General features: G+C 42.2%; 1 protein-coding gene across 1 annotated transcript in view; it reads right to left on the reverse strand.

Moving 5' to 3' along the window:
• LOC144015591 (voltage-dependent calcium channel subunit alpha-2/delta-1) overlaps positions 1–26740 on the reverse strand; it is a 132655-nt gene that overhangs the window by 74297 nt on the left and 31618 nt on the right. The window contains exons 4-6 of the mRNA XM_077515714.1: positions 13942–14001; positions 11474–11509; positions 9660–9789 (exon numbers count right to left, since the gene is read on the reverse strand). Coding sequence (XP_077371840.1) covers positions 9660–9789; positions 11474–11509; positions 13942–14001 — 226 coding nt within the window. The remainder of the gene's footprint in view (positions 1–9659; positions 9790–11473; positions 11510–13941; positions 14002–26740) is intronic.

Here is a 26740-nt window from a genome sequence, read left to right on the forward strand (position 1 = left end):
GTGTGTGTGTGTGTGCAGATTATGCTTTTACCTCATTAAATGCAGAATTCTAAATGGGGGGAGATAAAATAACACTAGCCAGCGGTGCATAATGAGAAAACTTCAAATTGCTTGATGTTAAAAGTTTCAATGGAGCTCCAGACTAAAATAGCTTCACATATACATTTGTTAGGATAATAATACATTACACTGCATGGATTCTGCATTGAACCCAGTCTGCCAGATTCATAGCGCAAGTCAATATAATAGCATGAATTGGATGACTAGATGATTGCACACTAACCAGAATAATAAACATGGTTAATAATTTTACCAAATTTATCTCTCTGTGGATGTATTTGAAAGAAATCAGCTTCCAAATAGCGCCTCTATTCATATTTCCGTTTTGGGCACCGGATTTTTGGTACTAACGTAACAAGTAGTGATTGTCTAAAAAGATGCGTCATGACCTTTAATTTGGACTTTTGTTTTGAATTTAGTAGGATTTTCTATCCACCTTTCTCATCAGCCTATTCCCTCATGTCTGATGATCAGCCCTCTCGGACACTCAAGTCGTGTCCAGGTGTTCTTCACTGTTGTTTGTACTTAGCTTGCTTTCAGTCTTTGTTGAATGGTTTGTAATCCTTGTCAGTTGTCACGTCTTTTTGTTCTGGTGAACTTAGTGTGAGTGTTTTTTTTGTTTTTTTGTTTTTTCCAGACATTCGTTAATTAATGTAGTTTTTGTTAAGTACCATTTCTGCCTTGTTTCCCTGCAATTGGGCCCTCAACCCCATCAGTCCAACCATTGCGAGGAAAAATGACCTTCATACTAGATCCACAAATCATAGTTCCCTGATTTATGGTTCCCGAACTGAGGTCCCCGGAATGTAAATGTGAAAGAAATCCCCACAGGACCATGAATAAAAGTAAGCACTTTACAGTTGTGGAAAACATGTATCAATGGTATGTGCCATAACATTCAACTTCAAAATAACTCCCTAATGAATATAATGGGTCTCATGATTTGTGGTCCTCACACCATAAGAGGTCCCTAAAATACTGTATGAAGAAGTACACAACATTCTGTTACCATGGAATCATAAATAGCAATAAACACACACTCGCAGAAAACATGTATGGACAGTATCCGCCATTGGTTTAAAAAAAAAAAAAAAAAAAAACAGCTTAAAAACAACTCCAACATTCATATAATTGGTTTGCTAATTATCCAATATGTTAAGAAAGCAAAGCCCATCTTCTTTTGGCTCATGTGCTGAGAAACATTTAAAATGTTATTTGAGATTCATAACATCTACTGCTGGAAACATAACAATTACACTCCACACTCCCTCTTCTCCCCCTATTTAGACAAAAAGATGGAGCCAATGTGGTGCGTTTGTTATCTGCTGTATTTCCAGTCTCACGGCAAACCAGTATGGGGGGTGGGGGTGGTGGTGTTGGGGGGGGGGGGGGCGGTGGGGGGGGGGGGGGGATTTCATAACCCCGCCTCCCACTTTACCCAGAAAATCCAATTTTGCCCCCCTGGCTGAGAAAAGGCTATTCCGGGAGACATTTATGGGGTGGAGATCAAATTGAGGCGAGTTGAAGCCTCAACAGCGTACAAATGTCTTCTTTTCCCTTCAGAGCGCTCAGAAAAATACATTCTGTGGAGAAGGCAGGCGCTGGGTGCAAAAAATATGCGAAGACGTCGGTTGGCTCGCATGCAGACTGATGCATGTCTACAATCTGTTTTCATCAAAAGTGCACAACACCACATCTCTAGCATTGCTTGGTGTCAGCTTAAGGCACAATCTCCAAGCAAATTGAGTTTTGCACACATACATACACACAACCGCACACACAGGGAAATACATGTTGTAGTGTATATACATTCAGAATATCTTCTACATTCATCTCAATGGGTTTCTCTGATACGGTTTTACACAGATTTTGGGTAGTTTAAGCTATGTCAATCGTTTCGGCAAATTGGTGCAGTATCGGTTCAGACCGAACACGATATATGGCTTCACCTCATGTGTGTCATGTGGGTTTGCTGAGGGTTATTTCACGTGGAGAAGAGGAAGGGATCCTCTTTCTCCTCTGACACACAAAAAAAAACAACTAACATCGCTACTCAATCAGGTGGCCGGTGGTTTTACAAACATTTTGGCTAATGCTAAATGCTATCTTGTTTCAAAATTTGACAGTTCTAAATTCAACTCGTCCGCCAACACAAAATGACCATATTGGTCATTTTATCATGTACGAAAATACGACCAAATAGACGAACAAGACGTTGCTACATTCTGCACATGCTCCTTCTTGACAATCTTGTCGATTCATCGTCACTTTTGCAAATTCGTCGTCACTTCTGGGATGGGATAGTAATAGTTGGGGTTAGGAAGAGGCTCAGGTTGTACTATGGTTGACGTTACCAAACATGTAGTCAACACAAAATCAATTAGTGGCCTGTTAGCTCAGTCAGTCCCTGCTCATTATGTATTACACAGCTGCACTGTGAAACAAACAGTAAACCATGCATGTCTTCATCAGACCTTGATTGTGTTACTGTGATAAAATTTACTTTGGAGTCAGCCAGCCAGCCCTCCTTCAAACATCTCGGTTCTTACCTGGAACACATGAGAGAACATATCACGCCTACTCAGGCCTCCCTTCACTTCTCTGCACTTTCGAGTTCATTTTAAGATACTGCGATTTGTTTTATAATCTCTAAATGGTCTCTCCCTGCCTACCTCGTTAAATTTCTCCATCACCACGCCAGGTCTGCTGAGCAGTTGGTTCTGGAAGTGCCAAAGTCTAAGTTGAAGCTCAGAGGGGATAGGACTTTTACTGTTACTGGTCCCAAACTATGGAATGACCCCTTATTACACAGGAGAAAAGCACCTTCACTATCTATTGTTTTGTTTTGTTTTTTAGCTTGGTTTTGGTTTGGTGTTTTTAAATTATGTTATTCAATTGTCTCTATGTTTTGTGTTCAATTTGGACTTTCTGCTGTGGTTGTGTTTGAAGTGCTGCAGAGGTAAAATTTAGTTGAGTTGAGCTGAAATTAAGCTTGCCTAACAGAGTACAAGCCACCTGGGGCAATGCTAAAAATGTAATATACTGTATAGAAAATCTCATGCATTCATACTACTCTAGGGGTTTTCCCAAGTTTTTTGTTCCCACGCTTCACGAGGCCACCATGATGCGACTGCACATTTTTGTCCCCATAAAGGATGAATACCTGAACAAACACACGCACGCACACAGACGGAAATCTATGTCATATGGGCTAATACTAGCTAATACTACATTTTTAAGCTTCAGATAAGTCCTACATTCATGTTTTGGTGTCTCTTTTGTCAGGAGTAGTTTATGGTCCTAGTCCCAAAAAGTATGGAATCAGCAGTCTTGGACGAGCACTAAGATGTTTTATTCTGTAGATCAAACTCAGATAAAAAGCATGAAACAGTTGTAAGGTCATTCCAAAGTGCAACATCTTGGCTTTCACTAAAAGACATGGAGAAAAAACATTGTGCTGGTCAGTAAATGTTACTTTATAGAGCAAGTGCAGGGATCACTCCATTCTGAGGAAAAAAATATGGAATACTCCATTTTGAGCAGAAAATAAGGACACATCCAGTCAATTTCCTTTCCTTAATTGGGCACCTGCCTCAAATTAGTCAGCAGTTAAAACAGTGTACATTGGAGGGCTACTGGACCAAGTGGATTGGCAAGAATCATGGCTCAAACAAGGGAGATGTCTCTTGAGACCAAAGACAGGATTATCAAACTTCTTGAAGAAGGTAACTCTACACGTATGTTGCCAAAGATGTGGGCTGGTCACAGTCAGCTGTATCGAAGATCTGGACCAAGTACAAACAGCATGGGAAGGTTGTTCGTCAAGTGTACTGGTAGACCATGAAGACATCTAAGCGTCAAGACAAACAACTAAAGGCCATATTTCTTGAAAACAGAAAATGCACAACAAGACAAATGAAGAAGAAATGGGAGGAAGCTGGAGTCAATGTCTGTGACAGAACTGTTCATAATCGCTTGAAGGAAATGGGATTTACATACAGGAAAGCTAAAAGGAAACCATCATTGACGCTTAAACAAAAAAGAGCAAGACTGCACTGGGCTAAGTAGAGGCAATCATGGACTGTGGATGACTGGATGAAGGTTATCTTCAGTGATGAGTCACGAATCTGCACTGGTCAAGGTGATGATGCTGGAACTTTTGTTTGGTGCCATTCCAGTGAGATTTACAAAGAGGACTGCCTAAAGAAAACATCAAAATTCCCACACTCCTTGATGAGATGGGGCTGCATGTCAGGGAAAGGCACTGGGGAGATGGCTGTGGTTAAATCTTCAATAAATGCACAAGTTTACATTGACATTTTGGACAGCTTTCTTATCCCTTCAATTGAAAAAAATATTTGGGGATGATGAAATCATTTTCCAAGATGACAATGCATCATGCCACAAGCAAAAACTGTGAAAGACTTCCTTGGAGAAAGACACATCAAGTCAATGCCATGGCCTGCAATGAGCCCAGACCTCAACCCAATTGAAAACTTGTGGTGGAAATTAAAAAAAATGGTCCATAGCAAGGCGCCGACCTGCAAAGATGATCTGGCATCTGCAATCAAAGAGAGTTGGCACCAGATTGATGAAAAATACTGTTTGTCACTCAAGTCCATGCCTCAGAGACTGCAAGCTGTCATAAAAGCCAGAGGTGGTGCAACTAAATAGTAGTTATGCGTTTTGATTGTTTGTTCTTTATCTGTTTTTCACAATTCCATATTTTTTCCCTCAGAATGGAGTAATTCCATATTTATTTCCCTGCAATTGCTCTATAAAATGTTTTTTTCTTCATTTCTTTTAGTGTTTCTGAAAGCCAAGATGTTGCACTTTGGAATGACCTTACGCCTGTTTCATTTTTTATTTATTTTTTAATCTGAGTTTGGTCTTCAGAATAAAACGCCTGAGTGAGTGCTCGTCCAAGACTGGTGATTCCATACTTTTTGCTTGGGGTTGTACAAGCAAGGTGACCCATGAAATTACAAAACATGTGGGTCGATGCATAAAAATTCACGTCTGCTGAATTAATATTATATAGATTCTTTGATTTGTGTTACCCACACTGCAAAAACTGCCCATGATCTGACTGTGTACACAGACTTTTGTCCCCATTGAGCCATCAGAACATCCCTCTGTCCTGGATAGAATCCAGCAGCTCTGATATTCATTACTTGCAAGCAATACATGGCATCTATGAGTGTGAAGTATGATGGCACCCGGCCCAGAATATAACCAGGGATTTCACAGGAATGGCAAAAAAGGACAAAGTCACGACAGGTTCAAGCCCAAGTTAACAAACAAGCCCTGAACTTTTAGAGTCAGAAAATAGAGGACACCTGCCTCCGTATTTCCTGCTATGCATGAAGCCCAATAAAAGGTCAAGGGTTTGACCTTGGGGCCAGACGGGTCCACAGCACGACTTTAACCCATTCCACAGTCCCCTTCCTTCGTGTGAATGCTGAATCATCACATTTCACAGAATTCTAATTAATGAAAGCTGAAAATCACGGTGCCACACAGTTGCTCTCACGTACATTAGGTCTCACACACACCGTGAAAAATGTGTTTACTGACCAATGCTGCAAAGCTCTGTGGAAGTTTGGTGATTCTCCCAACTGAGTGTTAGACTGTGAAGACATGACTCAAATATTCTCACCAGGGCTCTAAATGAACTTTTTTTTGATGACCAGCCAACATGGCTGGTGACTCTCAAGTTATTAGCCAAACACAATTTCCACCAGCCAATTTTTTTTCCGAATTAAGTTTTTTTTTTTTTTTGAAGCCCGTAAACATAAAGTCACAACAGTATGTCTATGGCAGCATGTTTAAAGACTGCCCATCTCTCGGCTTGCATCATTCATACAAATGTTATATACCTGTGCAGTGAACGAATTAAGTTGAGAAATGGTGCACAGTGTGCATCATTTCTCAACTTAATTTGTTCGGTGCTCCCGACAGACCCCAACTTGATTTCCCGAAACTGCATATTTCTTTCAACACTTTTCATGTGTTTAGCACTTGTGAAATAAGAGTAATAGAGTTGTTGGCGCTATTAATTGTACTAGGCGAGTGTGACACTATGACTTATCGGTATCTTTTCTTTATCACTGTCAAATGGTGCTTGTGAAGTCGCGATGTTAATGATTCTTGGTGGAACAGAATTGTCAACAAATCGCTCGTCATGACGGCCGTTTTTCTGCAAATCTCTACTGTTATTTTGATTAATGTCACGTTTGTCAAAGTTGTCAAACCCGAATGAGTTCGGGGTGGGGGACGTGGATGCTTGCTAAAATTCTAATTTGCATCTCCAAAATAAAGTCACCACACATTTCATCTATCGAGACACCTTTATTGTGACGAGGTCCGACAACAACAGTGCCTCTAGCTGTGCGCAAATGACATTTTCAGAGACAGTTTTACGGAAATGTTCACACGACTGCACAACATCTTCGAAGCTTACTTCGAGCCTTGAAACTTGCATTACCAGCCAAATTGGCTAGTAAATTTTTATAACCACCCACCAAAATGAATTTTAACCCGCGTTTGGCGGGTGTTAATTCATGGCCCTGATTCTCTCCTATAGACCTTTTCACCATGACGTCATATGTAATTCTGAGTGACAAAATCTCACATGGCACCATTAGTAAGCAAACCACTGACATGCCCTTTAACCAAGGCAGAGTGAGACCGACAACTAGTACTCAACTGTCGAAATATAGTGTTTAACTGGTTTTAATTTAGATTTTTCTGAATTTCTGGGGCTAAAACATGATGTATTTGGCTCTGGCAGTCAGTGGTAATTTAAATTGAGGAGCAGATTGGCCGTTGAAAACAAACATCAAATCCGAATTTTCAGATTTGAATAAGAATAAATGATAGCATGTTAGAATGGCAACAGTTGTGGCATAATGCATTTAGTGAGAGGATGCACAGTGTCGTGTGAAGTGTGCTTTCCAATAGGGATTCATATGAGAATGTTGGCTAACTACGTTAAACATATTAAGCAATCACTAAAAAATGCCTATTTAAGCATTATTTAAGAATGGCTTTGTTGCAACAGTATTTCGTTGTTGGCCTCAGATGTATGGAAGCCCATTTATGCCAGTAAAAAATAAATAAATAAATAAATAAATAAATAAATAAATAAATACATAAATACATAAATAAATAAATAAAAGTTTGGCATAACTGCTTTAGAGCACCAGAAACAGCTGACAGTTGAGTGGCGCATGGTTTCAGTACAGTCAGCGGACACACCCACTTCATATACGTTCCGGGTTTTTTTTTTGTTTTTTTTTTAATAATTTTAATTAATTTGGCAGGATTGATCACAGCACTATTCTCTGTGGTGTACTGTCAAATAAAATTAATAAATCAATCAAGATTTATTACCACTTTACAGGAATTTTGAGAGGACCTCCTTTGGAAGTCAACTGCATCCTTTGGAAGATGATTGCTCGATATCCTCTTTTAAAACACGTCTTAAAACATATCTGTATTCTTTGGCTTTTGGCGCAACATGAGACTTGTTCTTGGTGTTTTGTGGTGTGTATGAGTTTGATGTTTAGTCTACTTATTTATGTATTTATTTATCTCTTTATTCACTACATCTTATTTATTTACTGATGTAAAATGTATTTACTTGTAAAAAAAAAAAAAAAAAAACACTGTATTCGCACTTCAAAATGTTTGCTTTGTTCTTGTTTACTGCAAAACTGATGTTTGTTTATGTACAGCACTTTGTATACAGCAATGCCTGTTCTTAAAGTGCTTTATAAAGTTGAGTTGAGTTGAGTTGAGTTGAGTTGAGTTGAGTTGAGTTGAGTTGAGTTGAGTAAATAAATGTAATGCAGTTTTCCAGAGAGTTTTTTCAATTTTCTACTTTAACAAAGAGATTTAGATTTACTTCTGGCGCTTCATTGTTAAAAAATAAAAATAAAAATAAAAAATCCAGAACATATTGTGTAATAATGTACTGAGGCATACAAGCAATACAGCAGAATTAGACATGTATTGTTTTTCTTTTGTTTTATCTTATCTAATTACAGCCACATCGGATTAGAACTGCACTCCATTAGATATTTGTCTATAAAATCTTCAGCAAAACCACTCAAAATTACTTGTATGAGCAAAAGATTCATTTAATTGCCTTTAAAGTAATTACAACCTAAGCCAGGGCTGGGACTCAACCTTTAAAGCCAACAATGCAAAGCCATTCATTTTGAATTCCTTGGAGGGTGAAGGAGACACATAGAAAGCCAAATAGAAAATAAACTTGAGCTTGCCGTTCACCGTTTCACTTGAATATGCCATCATACACACAAAAAAAGTTATTAGGTTCTGGGGCCAAAACACTGATACACTCATGCTTCTCACTTGAAAGCTGCCGTGTGTGAAGCTAAGTTTCATTGTGTTGTTTTACTTTGGTGAAAATATTAACGGGTGTTTCGTGTAACTCTGCTACACCAACAAACTTATAACAGATGGGATGAAGAAATAAAATAAGAAAAAAAGAAAAGAACTACTCTCCGGTGGACAGAAATAAGAGAATAAAAGAAAGCACCAGAGCCTTCACATAGCCAGTGAGCTATTAAACATTTAAATAGTCTTCATAACAGGAGCTATGACCACCATAGCTCAGCTGAAAGAATACTCAATGGCCTAAATATACTGAAACCACTGAAGTGTCACTGTAAAAGATGGGCAAACTTATTGTGTTGAATTATTGAACTCAATTTGCTTTCCCCCCCTTGGAAAAAGTGAAATGTGAGTTTTGGGTCATTTTTATGAAATCATGAAATCATATATTTTACATTTGAAACAGGACTTGAGGGATTTATCTTGTTTTAATGTATTCATCATATCTTATTTTATAAATCCTGAAATATGTTATGAGCTGTTTTTGTTGACTTTGTTTTGATTTAGATGTAGTTTTGTTTCATGCTTTCCCTGTCCCTTTTTTTGCATCATGTCTACTCGTTAGGTTTTCATTTACACCTGTTCTCGTCAGTCTTGTTCCTTGTGTCGAAAAACCAGCTACCATTAGCCACTCTTGTCTTGTCCATGTGCTTCGTTGTCTTGTTAGTGTCAGGTTGTGTCAGTTCATAAGTCATGTTCTGTTTCCTGCAGTTTTGATTTTATACCTTGCGTTTCTTTAATACTTTGAACCTTGCTTTTTATGGACTTTGTGAATTTAATATTTTTATAATTTCACCTGCCTTTTTTTTTTTTTTTTTTTTTTTTTTAAATAAAAACCTTATTTTTACATTTCACTTGCTTCTCTGCATTTCGGTCCACCATTTGCCACCACATCACAGATCTTTGACAAAATGATCCCATACAGATAGACAACCATTTACACTCACATCATCAGCAAGAAAGAACTGAACCCAAGTAAGGTGACTAAAAATAATAAACATCTTAATAACAACTCTCTAAAACTGGGCATCATTATCTTCTGTTTTGGATCATTATCCTCTATTAAACCAAAGGCAAATTTGGCTGAGGCACAAACTGCAGCAACATCTTTTAATGCAGTTTTTGTGTGTCAGCTGTATCCATGGTTACTGTGCTTGTGCATGCATGTGTGCACTCACAACCATCATAGATGTCGGTGGGGATGTGCACGGCCGTGTGGCTGTGGTCCGTGAGGCGTCTAAAGGACGGATCCTCCTTAAAGTCCGGCCGGAGTCGAGATTTGCGTCCCTCAGTTTCGTTTGAATCCAGCTATTGAAGAAAAACATGAAAGATCATGGCGTAATGTCAATTGCATTCACCTTTGTTGCCATGTTATGGTTAATATTTTATCATCTTGCCTAAGAAGAGGACGGTTTTGCATCAATGGTGTGACAAAATGGAAAGAAACGTGTTGAGATTTGGACGTCGAATGAGGAAGGAGTGAAAAGGGAGGGCGGCAGTGTGTGTGAACACTTGCTTCCTAATAAAGCAACAATACAGCCGCCTCATCTATCTCATCTGTCAATTAGAGGAGAACCATGGCAGAAACCTCTTCACCTGCAAAATAAAAAAAGGTGCGCAGGCGGGAGAGGGATGAATTAGAGGCGACAAAAGAAGAAGACGACGAAAAGAAGAAAGCCTTGAAGGAGACGACGTAGCATGAAAATAAAAGCTACAAGATGAAAGTGAGGAGTGTGAGGATGAAGGAGGGAGATGGAGGATGCGAGTGTGAAAGGGAGGTCAACATCTAAACTGGCACACGTCAGAGTTGCTTGGATGACAAAAGTCTTGGGACACACCTTTACTGTTTCATTCATCAATGAGATCTTTGTTTTTCTAATTGAATGGGTCTGTGCATTTCTAATGTTCTATTTAAACACCATATTTATTGATTGATTTGCATTATTTTGTCAATGACACAAATGATACCACAATACAAGTGTTTTTGTAAAGTAGGAATGAGCATTCACAATGTCATCTGTTAATCAAATGTCATTATGTTAAATAAAAGATATCGAACTCCCCTAGTATGTTTTTTTTTTTCATAAACCTTGTCTTAATTTTTTATTTTTATTTTTAGGTACTGCTGACCTGTCCCCTCATAGTCTATTACTCAAAGCGTTGAAAAGAACTTGAGTCTATCTATTAACTTTATTGAACGCTCAATTGTCCATGTAGTGTTGTAAAACTCCGCCTCTTCCATCACTGCGGGATCCGTGCAGTATTATGTTGCCTCAATATTTAAGTATGTATGTTTGTTTTAGGCAATAATGAATGAAAATGGTTAGTGTAGACATATTTGATAAGGCATCTTTGGTTAAAAATCGTTCTCAAGAACAAGTCATTCACTAATTTGCAGTGCATGCAAACTCATTTCCGTCGAGTAAATGGCTCAGTCAGTTTAACGTTTTTTTGTTTGTTTGTTTGTTTGTTTTCTTGCATCACTCATGGCTTTAAAGACCTTTGTGAAAGAGTTTGGGAAGATGATGCAACCGTCATTTTCTTTTGTAAAGCATTAAAGACTTTCCATCTGGTAAGGGGGTCGGCATGAGTGCAGTGCAATAAATGTGTCAATGTATTTAAAGTACCAACTGAACATTATTTTGGAGCAATGTGCTGATGTTGGGAAATATTATAGCAAGGAGTTTGGTAACTCATACAAGATGGCTTTTTTTCCCCTCTCTCCTGAAAAGTTGCGATTTTGGAGGTGTTAGGTATATGCGACTGAATAGGAGAATGCAGCTTGATATATTAAAATAATATATTTAATGTTTTATCTGCATTTTCCACCATTGACTTACACAATAAGCAATGAATCACAGTTTTTTTAATCATTTGAGTGGAGTTCAAATTCCCACAGAGACAACCCGACATTTTGTAGGTCTTCCCAGACCTGTGTGCTCCAATACTTTAGTCTGCGTACAGCGTGGGTTGAAAGAAAAGAAACACTTACATTGTCCTTGGAATTGTAGTACGCAATTTCATCATCCTGCAAACAAGCACATGAAGCACAAAAAAAAAAAAAAGTTACCATAATGTGGCAAAAACAAAATAATGGCTTCAGTTAGCGTAATGTTCCACAGAGACGCGATGGCTCTCCAAATATGTGTCCTAATGCATCATGATGTGCAATATTTGCTGACATGGCTGCAATCACTGTGAACGGCACACACTTGGGCAGCCACATTGAAGCAACTGAGATGATGGACCAAATACGTAAAGGCATGAGTGTTTTCGTGTTTTCTTTTGAGGTGTGTTTCTTTTGAGATTAAATGTGTTTGGTTGAATGTTTATTTTTAACATGAATACAAATCACGTCAATCAAACATAGATAATGAAATACTAGTGATCAAAAAATTGTGGGAAGAATTCTAGACTTCAAGAGTTGAAATCCGAACGCTTTTCCATATTCCATTAATTTATCTATTATGCTTCAGGTATAATGTTCATAAGGTTTAAAAAAAATTATAATAATAATAATAACAACAACAATAATAGTAATAATAATAATAATAATAATAGTAATACTAATAATAATAATAATAATAATAATAATAATAATAATAATAATAAATAATAAATAATGCCATTATTTTATGGGGTTCCACAGGGTTCAATTTGAGAGCCCCTGCTTTTCCCGTTGTATTGCTGTCCCTGGGTTCCATCTTATAACATGGGCTTGTATATATTGATGACACAATAATACCGTAATTTCCGAACCATAGAGCGCACCTGATTATAAGCCGCACCCATCCATCCATCCGTTCATTTTCTTGACCGCTTATTCCTCACAAGGGTTGCGGGGGGTGCTGGCGCCTATCTCAGCTGGCTCTGGGCAGTAGGCGGGGGACACCCCGGACTGGTTGCCAGCCAATCGCAGGGCATACAGAGACGAACAACCATCCACACTCACAAGCACACCTAGGGACAATCCAGAGCGTCCAATTAACCTGCCATGCATGTTTTTTTTGGGGGAATGTGGGAGGAGACCGGAGTACCCGGAGAAGACCCACGCAGGCACGGGGAGAATCTGATAAGCCGCACCCATTACATTTTAAAGGGAAAAGCATTTTGTACATACTTTAGCGGCACCTGACTATAAGCCACATGTGCCCACAATGAAACATGAGATGTTTACAAAGAAAGAGAGTACACAGAAAAAGTTTTCAAAGGTTTAGTAATATAACTTAGCTTTTCTTTCCAAACAGTGCCTGTGACGCGGCAGTAACACTGCAGCAATACGATAGTAACTAACAGGGCTGGTTAAAAATAACATACCGGTAAAAGTCACTGATACTGAGACTTCTTGTATTTTCCATGATGTGGGTCTGTTCATGCTAATTTGATTCATGCAAAATGCGGCAAGTTACATTAAACTTGTGTCTTCCTCGACACATATATGCCACCTGTCTCACTCTTACCTTTTCTGCTTGAGCTCCCCTGGCGGCCATTAGGAAAAAAAATGTGTTGTTCCAATACTGATGCTGGTATTGGCAGAGACCCCGATACTGCACTAAAACAGTGGTATCGGTATCAGTGACTACCAACAAGTAACATGTCGATACCATTAATTCCAAGGCTAATATAGAATTTTGGATGCAGTATCTCGTGTCTTGCTTGTGCACAACATTCACTGATATGTGATATGTTCACTGCATGCTGATCTAAGATATCCTATTGGCCCTAGAATGCTCTAAACCAATGGCAGGGCAGCTTTTTCATATTGAGAAAAAAAAAAACTTAGGTATTGGTATGCAAAGCTGGGTGTCGGAATCGGTATCAGGAGGCAAAAAACGGTATCGGAACAACACTAGAAAAAGATGCATAAATTAGCCGCATCATCGTATAAGCCGCAGGGTTGAAAACGTGAAAAAGTTGTGGCCTATAGTCCGGAAGTTATGGTATGTTCCACTAACAAAAGATGCCTTCACCTTACAACTACTTTTGTTATGTCTTGAAGATATTAAAGTCTGAATAAATTAAATTAAATTAAACTGAAAAAAGAAAAAAAAAATAGAATTTTTCCCAGTGGCCCTTCTTTTTTTTTCTTTTTTTTTTTTAATTGGAAACTGTTTTAACCATTCCCCAGTCACCCCACAGAATGAACAAGAGAATTGTTTTCCTTTTACATTTTAACTGCCGTCTCTAACATAATTTTATTGCAACATACAGTATTTTATCATCAACTTGGGCTTGGGTTAGAAAGAATAAGGCTATAATTGGACAATATCGTCAAGTTTTAATAATTTTGACTGCAACAAGAGTAAAAGTGTATATAACTGATTTTGTGGCTGATTCTTACTGCCTTTTTTGTAGTTGTTGCTGAAACGACAACTTATGCAGTAATTGCCACAAATCGTTACACATTCGATATGCATGCAGAAATGATTAAAAAATAAAACTCCCACATCGTTTCCTCACCTCATACTCATCTTTCCACTGATGTTTCATCTGGAACTTCTCAGCAGCTGTAGCCAGTTTCTAGAGGAGAAGATGGGGGTGGCGGAGAAGGATGACAAGGATTTTAGTCTGGGGACGACGCGACATCCACTCAGTCATTGGTCTGTGTAATTATTGGGAATGTGCACAAAAAGCTGCAGACATGGATATATTACTGCCATCCCGCCCTCGCACAGCTCAAACTGTCCGGGCTATCAAGGTCTTACAGCACTGTGAGGCAAAAGGCCACGTCGCACAGCATAATAATGTCAGAGTGAAAAGGTTTTACTGCTTGTGTGCGTGTGTCTGTGTGTGTGTGTGTGGGTGTGTGTGTGTGTGTGTGTGTGTGTGTGTGTGTGGGGGTGTGTGTGTGTGTGTGTGTGTGTGGGAGGGGGGGGGGGGGGCGTGCGTGCGTGGGCGGTTGTTGCAGCCTACGAAATGGCACATCACTGAATCACGTCATAGGCAAGTGAATTACTGACTGAACACTTGTCACTCAAGAAGGGCTCTGCTAAATAAAGGCTGGGGATGCCACTCTTGTTATCTGTCCATTTTCTAGACTGCTTTTCCTCACTAGGGTCTCAGGTGAGCTGGAGGCTATCCCAGCTGAGAGTGAGAGGCAGAGAACACAATGGACTGGTTGCCAGCCAATTACAGGGCACATGGAAACAAACAAGAACAAAAACGTTCACACCTCTTGAGAATTTAGAGTCTTCAATTAACATAAGAAGCTATACTATATTCCTTGGTCCGGAAAATATCCAAGTTAATAGGATTTATGGGGGAAAAATATCCATCCATCCATCCATTTTCTGAACTGCTTACTCCTCACAAGGGTCACGGGGGGTGCTGGAGCCTATCTCAGCTGGCGATGGGCAGTAGGCGGGGGGCACCCTGAACTGGTTGGCAGCCAATCGCAGGGCACACAGAGACGGACAATCATCCAAACTCACAAGCACACCTAGCGAAAATTCGGAGCACCCAATTAACCTGCCATGCATGTCTTTGGAATGTGGGAGGACACCGGAATGCCCGGGGAAGACCCAGGCAGGCACAGGGAGAACATGCAAACTCCACCCAGGAAGGCCGGAGCCTGGACTCGAACCCGAGTCCTCAGTCCTGGGAGGCGGACGTGCTAACCAGCCATTCACCGTGTCGCCCGGGGGTAAAATATTCCTTTGGAAATCAGTGGTGCTGTTATAATTATTGGCATCCAAAATCATTTGATGAGACAAAGGACAAATAATGTATAAACATATTTTGGATGTAAATGACCACAAAATGACAACAGTAGCTGCTCAAATTGGTGCAGGCTTCCTAATTTCCGTCCTAATTTTAAAGGAATGAGACTAATTTTAAAGGAAGTCCTAATTTTAAAGGTGAGCTTGAAATGTGAATGAAATACTGTTCCACTCCTCACTGAAGGACGTGCCTTCACACTTCACCAGTCCCAGACACGGCGCTCCGCATACGCTTACCACGCACTGCGCGTAGGGCACCAACTGCCTAAGCGGGCACCAAAAAACAAATCAAGCCCGTAAAAATAATCATATTAGTAATTATAATATCAGTGTCTAATATTTAAAATAAAAGCTTGTAAAGCATGTTAATAAATACAAAAAATAACGTAGCATTATTTACTCGACGCGCGGTATCGCTGGTCTATGTTGGTGCCCCCCCCTCCCTTAGTAGTTTGTTCCTATTAGGGAAAGGGGGAGGGGGGCGGGGTGCACTTTTGCTCCAACGGAGCAAACTACTAGGGAAAGGGGGAGGGGGGCGGGGTGCACTTTTGCTCCAACGGAGCAAACTACTAGGGAAAGGGGGAGGGGGGCGGGGTGCACTTTTGCTCCAACGGAGCAAACTACTAGGGAAAGGGGGAGGGGGCTGGGGTATACTTTATGCTTCAATCGCAAATTTGGCAGAAGTTTATTCTTGGATATCTGGACATGTCATCAAAAAGGCATCAAGAATTGGGGGCGGAAAAGGAAAAACAATGAGATGATGCTCGGGCGTCACTTGCAGGTATGACAATGACAATTTGTTTATTTTGTAGCAGCTACGTTTACATGACCACAGTTAGCAAAAAAAACACACACAAAAAAACACTCCAAACCGCCACAGTGGAATGGTTGTGACCAGCACGTTCATTATACGGTATGTTAAATGGAATGTGACGAGACAATATTGTTTCATATGGAACGGCCAAAAGCGGCATGTACTGGTGAAAGTGTAATTTGAAAATAATAATCATAATCATCTTAAGGCTAAGTAGATTTCCTCAATTCATATTCATAGTTTTAACATTATGTCCAGAATTTTTACATAGTGCCCTATCAGTCCTTCTCTAAAAAGGTAGATTATTAAAATTTTCATGTACCTGTGTTTTAAATATAGGCCTGCACAATACCATAATCCTAATCAATTTAGAAAATGTTTGTACCATGGTTGGTTCAAAACCATATTTCATTGTAGAATCCCTGAATATTGTCTTGTATTTCTGAATACAGAATCAATGCTTCAATATGTTCAAGGAGCATTTCATACCCTAACATAAATGCGGAAATTGCACAAAAGCTGTCATATGATGACCTGATAGCCGATTTTGCAGCCCAGAAATGTAGACACGTGCCTCTGTAGGGCCTCTACTAACTTGCTTGCACTTTGTTTATTTCCAGATGTTTATTTGTTAATAGTAGTGGCATTGAATTTTATTTTAATTCATTTAGCTTTATTTATTTGAGTATTTGGTGTCATTGTTATTTTTAGAAAGACTTATTTATCACTTATTTTTGTGAACATTTTTAAAACTTCAATATTGACACTTAGAAGTAGGGCTGGGTATCGATTCAGATTTTCAGAATCGATTTAATTCAATTCACAAGGGCCCGATTCAATTCATGATTCACAACGATTTTCGATTCAGTTGAGAAATTCATGCAGCACATATTTTAGACAGTCAAAAGTACCAATGCTGCAAAGAGTAGAAACTTCTTGCTCTAATTTAATGCATTATTAAGAATATGAATATTTACATTAGGAATTGAATCCATTGCAGTTACATTAATCTGTTTCATTTAACATATCACATCATTTAACACAACTTATAAAAACAATAAATAATAATTTAAATAAATTACAACCACAGCACAGGCTGTGTAAATAAATTGACAAAAATGGGGGGGTCGATATATTGATACATGGTTTTATGTATCGATATTGGGATATGAAAAGGTGTATCGATATGATAGCGATATATCGATATTTCAAACCCAGCCCTACTTACAAGTTATTTTGTTTAATAAAGCAAAACTGACAAATACTCAGATATTGTTCATTTCTACCAGGGGAGGGGTGATGGGGTGTGCGGACAGAGTGTTGGGGGGGTTTGGGGGCACCACAAAACATTTATGCTTAGGGCACCAAAATGGCTAGCGCCGGCCCTGACCAGTCCAGTCTGCTATATTGAGGCCACCAGAATTATAATCACATTATTACATATCCACAATCCAATTTTAATTTTTAGTAAGATGTTGACACGACGAGGTAAGGTAGGACTCAGACGCAGGCGTAAGGTAAGCCACCAAGGCAGCAGGTTTATTTCCGGCCAACAGGTGTCTCCTCTCAAGCTGAGAGGAGAACAGGGACGCAAAAAAGTGGAGAACAAAAAGCGCTCCACTAGGGAGAAAAAAACAGGCAAAAGGTACTGGGGACAACGAAAAGCGCTCCGCTAGGGAGGAAAAAGGGCACAAGGCAAAAGGGGTAACAAAAGGCGCTCCACTGGGGAGGAAAAAGCACAAAAACAAGGCAAAAACACTTGGCAACATGAACGAGGACATAAGGACTGTGGGCCGCTTCCATGCACTGACTGTGACACTTCGGCACTGAGGGGAGAATGCAGGTGGCTTTTATTGCTGTAGGTGATTGGTGGCAGGTGGTGATAATCAAGGGCGGGGACCGGTAATTATGGAGGGATCTTGGTAGGCGAAGTCGAACGGCGGCAGGACCTATGGACTTGGTTACTGGAAAAGGCCCCACAAATCGTGGGGCCAGCTTTGGACATGGTACCATGAGTCTGAGGTGTTTGGCTGATAGCCAAACTCGCTGGCCCGGGCGGTATTCGGGTGCCGGTCTCCTTTTCCGGTCGGCGGCCCTCTTCACCCGGTCTCCCTGGCGTTGAAGCGCCGTCCGGGCCGCCGACCAGACTTTGTGGCACCGACGAACCATGGCCTGGACCGAGGGGACCGTTGCCTCCTCCTCCAGTTCAGCGAAGAATGGTGGATCGTAGCCGTGGACGCATTTAAACGGGGTGAGACCTGTGGCAGATGTGGGCAATGAGTTGTGAGCAAGCTCGACCCATACCAGGTACTTGCTCCAGGTGGTCGGGTTCTGGGAGACAAGGCATCGGAGACCGGTTTCAAGCTGTTGATTTAGCCTTTCTGCCTGCCCATTGGCCTCAGGGTGGTACCCAGACGTTAGGTTGGCTTTGGCACCTAGGGCTTTGCAAAACTGAGTCCAGAATCGGGAGACGAACTGTGGTCCACGGTCGGAAACGATGTGTAAGGGGAAACCATAAAACCTGAATATGTGGTGTATCATGATGTCTGCTGTGGTCTTGGCGGATGGGAGCTTGGTTAGTGGGATGAAACGAACCATTTTAGAGAATCTGTCGACGACTGTGAGGATTGTGGTTTTACCATGGGACGGGGGTAGTCCGGTTACGAAGTCCAAAGAGATTTCTGCCCATGGTCTGGATGGGATTGGCAGCGGTTGGAGAAGGCCCATCCGGGACTGATTTGAAGTCTTGTTGCGGGCACACGTTGTACAGGCAGCGACGTACTCCTTTATGGTGGTCTCCATTGCCGGCCACCAGAATCTCCTGGCAACAGCATACATGGTCCTGCGGACTCCAGGATGACAAAACAGCTGTGATGTATGAGCCCAGTGTATTACCTGAGACCTTAGTTCCTCAGGCACGAAGAGTCGACGTGGCGGGCAAGACGTGGGGGGGAGTGACGTTGCGAAGTGCCTCCTTGACATCGTCCTCAATTTGCCATCTCATGGCTCCAACTATGCAGTCCCGGGGCAGGATGGTCTCAGGCTCGGCTTCCAAGGGCTCGGATTCGTGGACTCTTGATAACGCATCCGCCTTGACGTTTTTGCTGCCTGGTCTGTAAGTCAGAGAGAACACGAAGCGGTTGAAAAACAAGGACCATCTGGCTTGTCGAGGGTTGAGTCTTTTGGCCTGGCGTAAGTATTCCAGATTTCGGTGATCGGTCCAGATCACAAAAGGGAGTTCGGCGCCTTCCAACCAGTGTCTCCATTCTTCAAGAGCCACCTTTACGGCGAGAAGCTCCCGATCTCCGACCGAATAATTGCGTTCAGCTTTGGATAATTTGCGTGAGAGGAAGGCGCAGGGATGTGTCTTGCCATCCTCTTGACATCGCTGAGACAGAACTGCCCCAATTCCAATGCTGGAGGCGTCTACCTCCACCACGAACTGGCGTTTGGGGTCAGGAACTCTGAGGATTGGGGCATTGGTGAATCGTGCTTTTAAGTCTCTGAATGCCTTTTCGGCTTCTGGGTTCCACATGAACCGGACCTGTGGGGAGGTCAAGGCGTGTAGGGGAGCGGCAATGGTGCTGAAGTTTCTTATGAAACGACGGTAGAAGTTAGCGAATCCGAGGAATTGTTGAACTTTTTTCCGAGAGTCCGGCGTGGGCCACTCTCGTACGGCGCTGACCTTGTCTGCCTCCATTTCTACTTTTCCAGGTGATACGACGAATCCCAGGAAGGAGATGGTGTTGACGTGAAACAGGCTCTTCTCAGCTTTCACGTACAGGTGATGATCCAGGAGGCGTTGCAGGACTCGGCTTACGTGGTCTCGATGGCTCGTTAGGTCCGGAGAGTATATTAGTATGTCGTCCAAGTAAACGTACACGAAGTGATCAATAAAGTCCTTTAGTACCTCATTAATCATGGCCTGGAATACTGCTGGTGCATTGGTGAGTCCGAAAGGCATAACGAGGTACTCGTAATGTCCCCGGGGGGTGTTGAATCCTGTCTTCCATTCATCCCCATCGCGGATTCGGATGAGGTAATAAGCGTTTCGGAGGTCGAGCTTGGTGAATATTTTGGCTTGTTGCAACTGGTCGAAAACCGAGGACATCAGTGGCAGTGGGTATCGATTTTTAACTGTGATGTCATTCAAAGGGCTGTAGTCAATACATGGGCGTAGGGATCCATCCTTCTTGCTCACAAAAAAGAAGCCTGCTCCTGCAGGCGAGGAAGACGGTCGGATGAGGCCCGCTTTCAAGGAGTCGTCTATGTAAGTGTTCATGGCCTGGCGTTCGGGTCCTGAGACCGAGTACAGTCTCCCCTTGGGGATGGTTGATCCGGGAATCAGGTCAATCGGGCAGTCATACGGTCGGTGGGGAGGAAGAGTCATGGCCTTGGTCTTGCTGAATACCTCCCGCAGGTGGTGGTAACAGGAGGGAACAGTGTGCAGGTTCGGGTATTCCTCTTGAGCAGGTGAGGCGAAAGTCACCTGGTGGACCTGGGCTGTGGTGTTCCGGGGTGCGGGTTGTTCCAACCCGTGAGTGTTGCATTCTTTTCCCCACTCCAGAATGGTTCCCGAGTTCCAGTCAATTCTGGGGTTGTGTAGACGCAGCCAAGGGTGACCCAGAACCAAAGTGGGATATGAAGCGTGGAAAACGTGGAAGCGGAGAGTCTCGCAGTGCTGTCCAATTCGGACTCCCAGAGGTTCAGTGATGTGGGTGATCCTGAAGAGTTCTTTGCCGTTCAGCGCTCTAGCCTGGATGGTCGATGAAAGGGGTTCGGTAGAGGCTCGTAGTTGCCTTACGAGCTCCCAGTCCATGAGGCTTTCGTCGGAACCAGAGTCGATGAGGGCTGACAGATTTGTGATGACATAGTGGTGGGTTATCTGCATTTGCGTGAGCCTGTGGTTCCTGGCGGGTCGGGGTGACGGAGAACTCACCGGTGAGCTGCCCTTCGTGGTGCAGGATCCCACCAAGTGTCCAAGACCACCACAATAGTAGCAACGGCCCTCTCGGCGGCGGCGCTGTCTCTCCTCAGGCGAAAGCCGAGCCCTTCCCAGTTGCATGGGTTCGTCTCTAGCGAGGTCCACCTCTCCTGGTTCAGGTCGGGAAGGAAGGATGGGTTGCGGCCTTCCGGCCTCCGGTGGCCGTGACCAGGGGGTGGGTTCCTCCCTCCTTCGAGGTCCGCCGATCTTAGCCAGCTCCTGGCGACGATGATCTGTGCGGATGGCGAGGGAGATCAAAGCGTCCAAGTCCGTGGGGAGTTCTACGGGGATCAGAAGTTCTTGAATGGCAGGTGAGAGTCCTTTCAAGAAATGGTCATGAAGAGCTATGGCGTTCCAGCCGCTGTTCGTTGCCAACGTTCGAAAGCGAATTGCGTAATCGCTGACAGGTTCTTTGCCTTGTTGGAGCCGGCTCAACGCTCGTGCCTTCTCTCGGTCATTGTTCTCGGGGTCGAAGACTTGACGCAAAGCGACTTGAAAGTCCTGTACGCTTTGACAGACCGAGGAACCCCTGGCCCATTCCGCGGTCGCCCAGGTTTTGGCCCGTCCCGTCAGGTGAGACACCATGAAGGCCACTCGGGACCGGGCTGTGGGAAATGCCTGTGGTAATTGTTCGAAATGAATGTCGCATTCCGTGAGGAAAGTCTGACAGCGTCCGGGTTCACCGGAGTATCGTTCTGGGGAGGCCAGTCTTAATCCTACCCCGGTGAATGGCGTGGATGGTACGAAGAACTCAGAAGGAGGAATTTGTCCGGTGGGAGCTGGCGCTCGACGCCGTGAGAGGCTCACCAGCTCGTGGACCTGGCTGGTCAATTCCCCAATCTGGAACAGCATGGTCTGCTGGATCCGGTCCTGGTTGTCGAGCCGGGCCTCCTGGCTCTGCAGTGCGGCCTCGACCTTGCCTGCTGGGTCCATGCTGGCCGAAGTGTACTGACACGACGAGGTAAGGTAGGACTCAGACGCAGGCGTAAGGTAAGCCACCAAGGCAGCAGGTTTATTTCCGGCCAACAGGTGTCTCCTCTCAAGCTGAGAGGAGAACAGGGACGCAAAAAAGTGGAGAACAAAAAGCGCTCCACTAGGGAGGAAAAAACAGGCAAAAGGTACTGGGGACAACGAAAAGCGCTCCGCTAGGGAGGAAAAAGGGCACAAGGCAAAAGGGGTAACAAAAGGCGCTCCACTGGGGAGGAAAAAGCACAAAAACAAGGCAAAAACACTTGAACAACATGAACGAGGACATAAGGACTGTGGGACGCTTCCATGCACTGACTGTGACACTTCGGCACTGAGGGGAGAATGCAGGTGGCTTTTATTGCTGTAGGTGATTGGTGGCAGGTGGTGATAATCAAGGGCGGGGACCGGTAATTATGGAGCGGCAGGAAGGGCAAGTGACCTGGGGTGAGATAAGAGTTAGATTTTCAAGGTAAGACAGGAAACAGGGATACAACAATAAAAGCATGAACCGCCACGCCGGTGGCGGCTTGACAGATGTCATGCGAAGTAGTGATAACCAAAAATAAAAAAAATATATAAACTGTCCATTTAGTCTAACTTGGTGAAAATATCTGTAAAATTGCAAAAATATATAATAATAAAAATAAAAAAATTAAATAAATGAAATTTTCATCAAAATTTTAAATAAAAAAAAAAAAAAAGGCAATTTTCATAGAGATTTTTGGCCAGAATAAAAAATTTAAAAAAGTAAATCACGTGGGAGGTGGGATCTGAACCCTGTGTCTTGAGTTTGGCACTTGTCCACAAGATCGATTGAGCAGCGGCGGGCAGGACTCTTTCAAAATCATTAGTGCCCCCCACAGGACTGGAGTGGAACAGTATCACCTGGCACTAGGAATCAGGTGAGCATGTTTGGTCTTGCTGGAAGTCTGCTTGGTCATTATTGTGAAAATAATAAGTGCGAGCATGAGGGTTGACAAATCCATTCATCTTATTTCCAAGGGTATCATTTCCATCATCAGTCCTTTGTGATACAAACAGCACATTGCTTGTGTTTGTCAAATCCTTTCAAACAACTTCACGCTTCAGTGACGGATCCAAAGACAGACGGGTGGTCGTGGGGGGGATAGAAGATTACAAGGCACACTGCTAGCCCAGCCAACCCCAAATAATATCAACATTGTACATCAAACCACGACAGGCCTTTACTTCACATTAGTCACAATACGCTCTTCAAATAATTACATGATTGCACTCTTTATAATCGTACTTATTGACCTACGTACATGTTGAATGAACTGGTGAGTTTTCGGATCTGTTGCGGGGAAAAAACGCAATTAATTAGTCAAAATAAGATCTGAACACTGTAAAACATGTAAAGGTTTGGGCAAAAAGCTTGTCTGTTGGTTATTTTGCACCAGGAAGATGTACAGAAAGTACCACAGGGGACAAATTAGAACATTCACCAATCTTTCTGTATGTGTGCAGACGGTTTATGAAATAGGCCATGTACGGGGGGTGGAACTGAATAATCGTATAAAAGTCTCACTCATTCCTTCTCATCAATAATTCACTACACAGACAGTTAACGTCAGAAAATCCGCCCCAGGATCCAAAGTTATGAAATCATAATACAGATACATTTTTCTGAAATACATAACTCTTTTTTGATTGTTATATTCAATCACTACACATATGAAGTTAAAGCTTGCTTCTTATCCTCTCAATGTAAAATGTGATATGATTATATGATTATTTTATCATGAGATTCTGATTTGTATACTGTTCTCAAAACAATTAGTCTATTTTTTTTTTTTACTTCCACTGTACTGGAACAAACTATACGTGGATATGCATGTACAAATCTGTATAAAAACACACACACGCCTCAGAGGAGAGCAGACGGACATGCTTGTTAAAAATTCATGACAGGACTTCTGGGAGATATGGGGGAGGGTGTGCCTGTGTGTGCGTGTGTGTGTGCGCATGGGTGCGTGCGCGTAGAAAGATTATGATAGTAACAATGATGAGCCTATCTCTCACTGTATATCTCTGTTCAAAAAATACAGCTTGAATTTCATTAAATCTTGTTGACATTTTAGAGTTTATAAAAAATGCAGTCCAACAAATTGGTACTTAATCAAACTTCGGTGTGCAAATATGCCTTAATATTTGCACCAAACTTCAGAGTTCAAACCAGTGTCATGCATGACATCACTGCACCGCTTCTGGCATTTTTGTACACCTGCCGGACATCCAAGACACCCTACAGCTGATAAAGTGCATATGCGAGCTTCATTAAGTTCCAGAGGAAGCAATCCAATACAGGAGTGAGATATTGGAGAAAAGTCCGATCTCACTTTCTGACAGTGAGGCTGCTCCTCAACAGTTGTGGAACTTGTTAATGTGTGTAATAACAGTAAAGCACACTAAAAGCAGCAGTCCCTGGGAGAGTTACTGCAAGTTGTCATTTGCACAAATTGATCGATGCTCGCTCGCAAGAAAATAAAGCAAATTTCAGCAGAGCAACAATTGAGTTAATGGGCTTCCCTAACTGGCCGACCGTAACGATCTCCCTGTAACTGCTCATTAGTCTTCCCCTCTGTGATTGTAGTGTAGATGGCTCAGCTCCCACACTGTAATGAGTTCACTCCGTCACTGTGGCTGACCACTGGAGACCCGAGGAGAAGCCACCAGCTCAGTTGCAGCTTTAATGGGGGAGGAAGATGAGAGTCGGATTCAAATCTATGGTTGTTTGAAAAGTGCCAGAGAAGAAGAATCATGCAGCGCAAGCAAAAGCAATTCACTGCAACTTGGAAGTCTAATGTGATGATTAGAGTCGCTGAGAGGGACACATGCATCGTGCAATGCTGACATTTCAGGCTGTAGGTAATGAACACTTGGAGCCGAGGCACTCCAGTTGAATTATATATATATATATATATATATATATATATATATATATATATATATATATATATATATATATATATATATATATATAGATATACATATACATATACATATACATATACATATACATATACATATATACATACATATGTGACGGCTCTGGAAAAAGGGTCCACATGTGCCGAAAAATCAAAATTGAGATATTGATATTGAAAACTTCAAAAAGTTACAGCAATTTTAATGTTGGAAGTTGAAATCCATAGTTTTGAGAAAATGGCATTTAAAGTTTTGGTACTTACATCTTTCAATTGTCTACAGCAACTAGTAACTTTGGAAAAAGATATGAACCTCAAATTTTCAGGAACTGTTAAAATATCAATGGAAAGTCAAATTCCAATAGCAGGCAAGGTCATCGTCCGAGATTTTAACCCATTAAATGTTGTTTTGAGAGAGTTGTTTGATCGACACTTGGCCTGTTTAGTTCTCCAAGCTACAATACATGTACATTAAAAGAGGCTACAGCGGCAGGTTAGGGTTAGGGCATCGAAACGGTGAGTAATAACGAGCAATAATCATTCCGTCTATCCTAATCTGCATTCATGAAATCGGACGACAACATATGGCCACATACACACCAATTTAGCCTCAAATTTATCACCTGCTGCCACCTGCCGCACACTTGCGTGTATAGTACACTCAGGGGTAGATTCACTAAAGGTTTGCGTAGCGTTTGTGCAGCCCTAATTCACCAAACACACACAGTGTGCTATTTCTAATGGAATAAACGGTTGTGCTGCACTGCGTTCAACAATCTGCTTTTTATTTTAGCCGCTTAAAGAATCAACGCCACGAGCCACTCCCGGAACCGCAGGGTCTCGCTGTGCATGCGCTCTCACACCATACAGAAGTCAAATGACCCATGCACAACAACATTGCAATGTGTCACACACAGATGGGAAAATCTGTCACTAAGTGCACTGCCAACCAGATTGCGCCCCGGCGCACCGGTGATATTTGCGCGTAAGTACATGACGTAATTTGCATGCATTTGGCGCATATTATGCCCACCACAATGCAAATGAGACTCATTGATATACAGCGTCTAATTCACTAACGGCAGCGCTAATAGCCACACACAGTTTGAGTGACAAAATAACGTTTATGGAAGGCTGGTGTAAACTTGCTGCTTCCTCGACCCCGGGATCATGATAGCAGCCCCTCCCCCTCAGGCTGATCACGCAGAGAGGAGAGAGAGCGAGAGAGGGAGGGGGACATTTTTCTATATGTTGGTTTATGACACATGACGTAACCCGGGCTAATCGGGGGGGCATTTTATGATCATTTTTACATGCCAGATGCATACTGTACCACATCAACCTCTGAAAATATATTTTTTCAAAACGATCGCACCAATAATTTATACTTTATGAATGAATGATGTCGTCCTCTCTGCTCTGTACAGCTTAATGGCGCTAAATGAGGAAAACGCTTCTGCACCTCTCGGTCCAACCTCGCTTTCTGATAATGTCATCTTTCTCGCAACTCTTACTATAACAACCATGTTGTTGGCGCAAATCCATTGCCATGTGTGGTAAATCAGGCGCAAATATGCTCCAAGCTGTCAGTTTTGTGGGCGTGTTTGCGCCGGTATATGATTGGAGCAATATCCTGAGTGAATAGGTGGGTAACTGGGTGCAGACTGCGGGTGCAGTTGTGGTGCAATATTTCGCACTATTAGCGGGCGCAGCGCATTCTTAGTGAATTTACCCCTCAGTTTACAAAATGAGCAGTCACGGCAGCCGAAAAGTCACAATTCAAACAGTGAAGTGTTGTTTTAAAACCAAGCTCAAACAGATTAAT

This window comes from Festucalex cinctus, chromosome 3, assembly GCF_051991245.1.
Source record: "Festucalex cinctus isolate MCC-2025b chromosome 3, RoL_Fcin_1.0, whole genome shotgun sequence".
NCBI classification, from domain to species: Eukaryota; Metazoa; Chordata; class Actinopteri; order Syngnathiformes; family Syngnathidae; genus Festucalex; species Festucalex cinctus.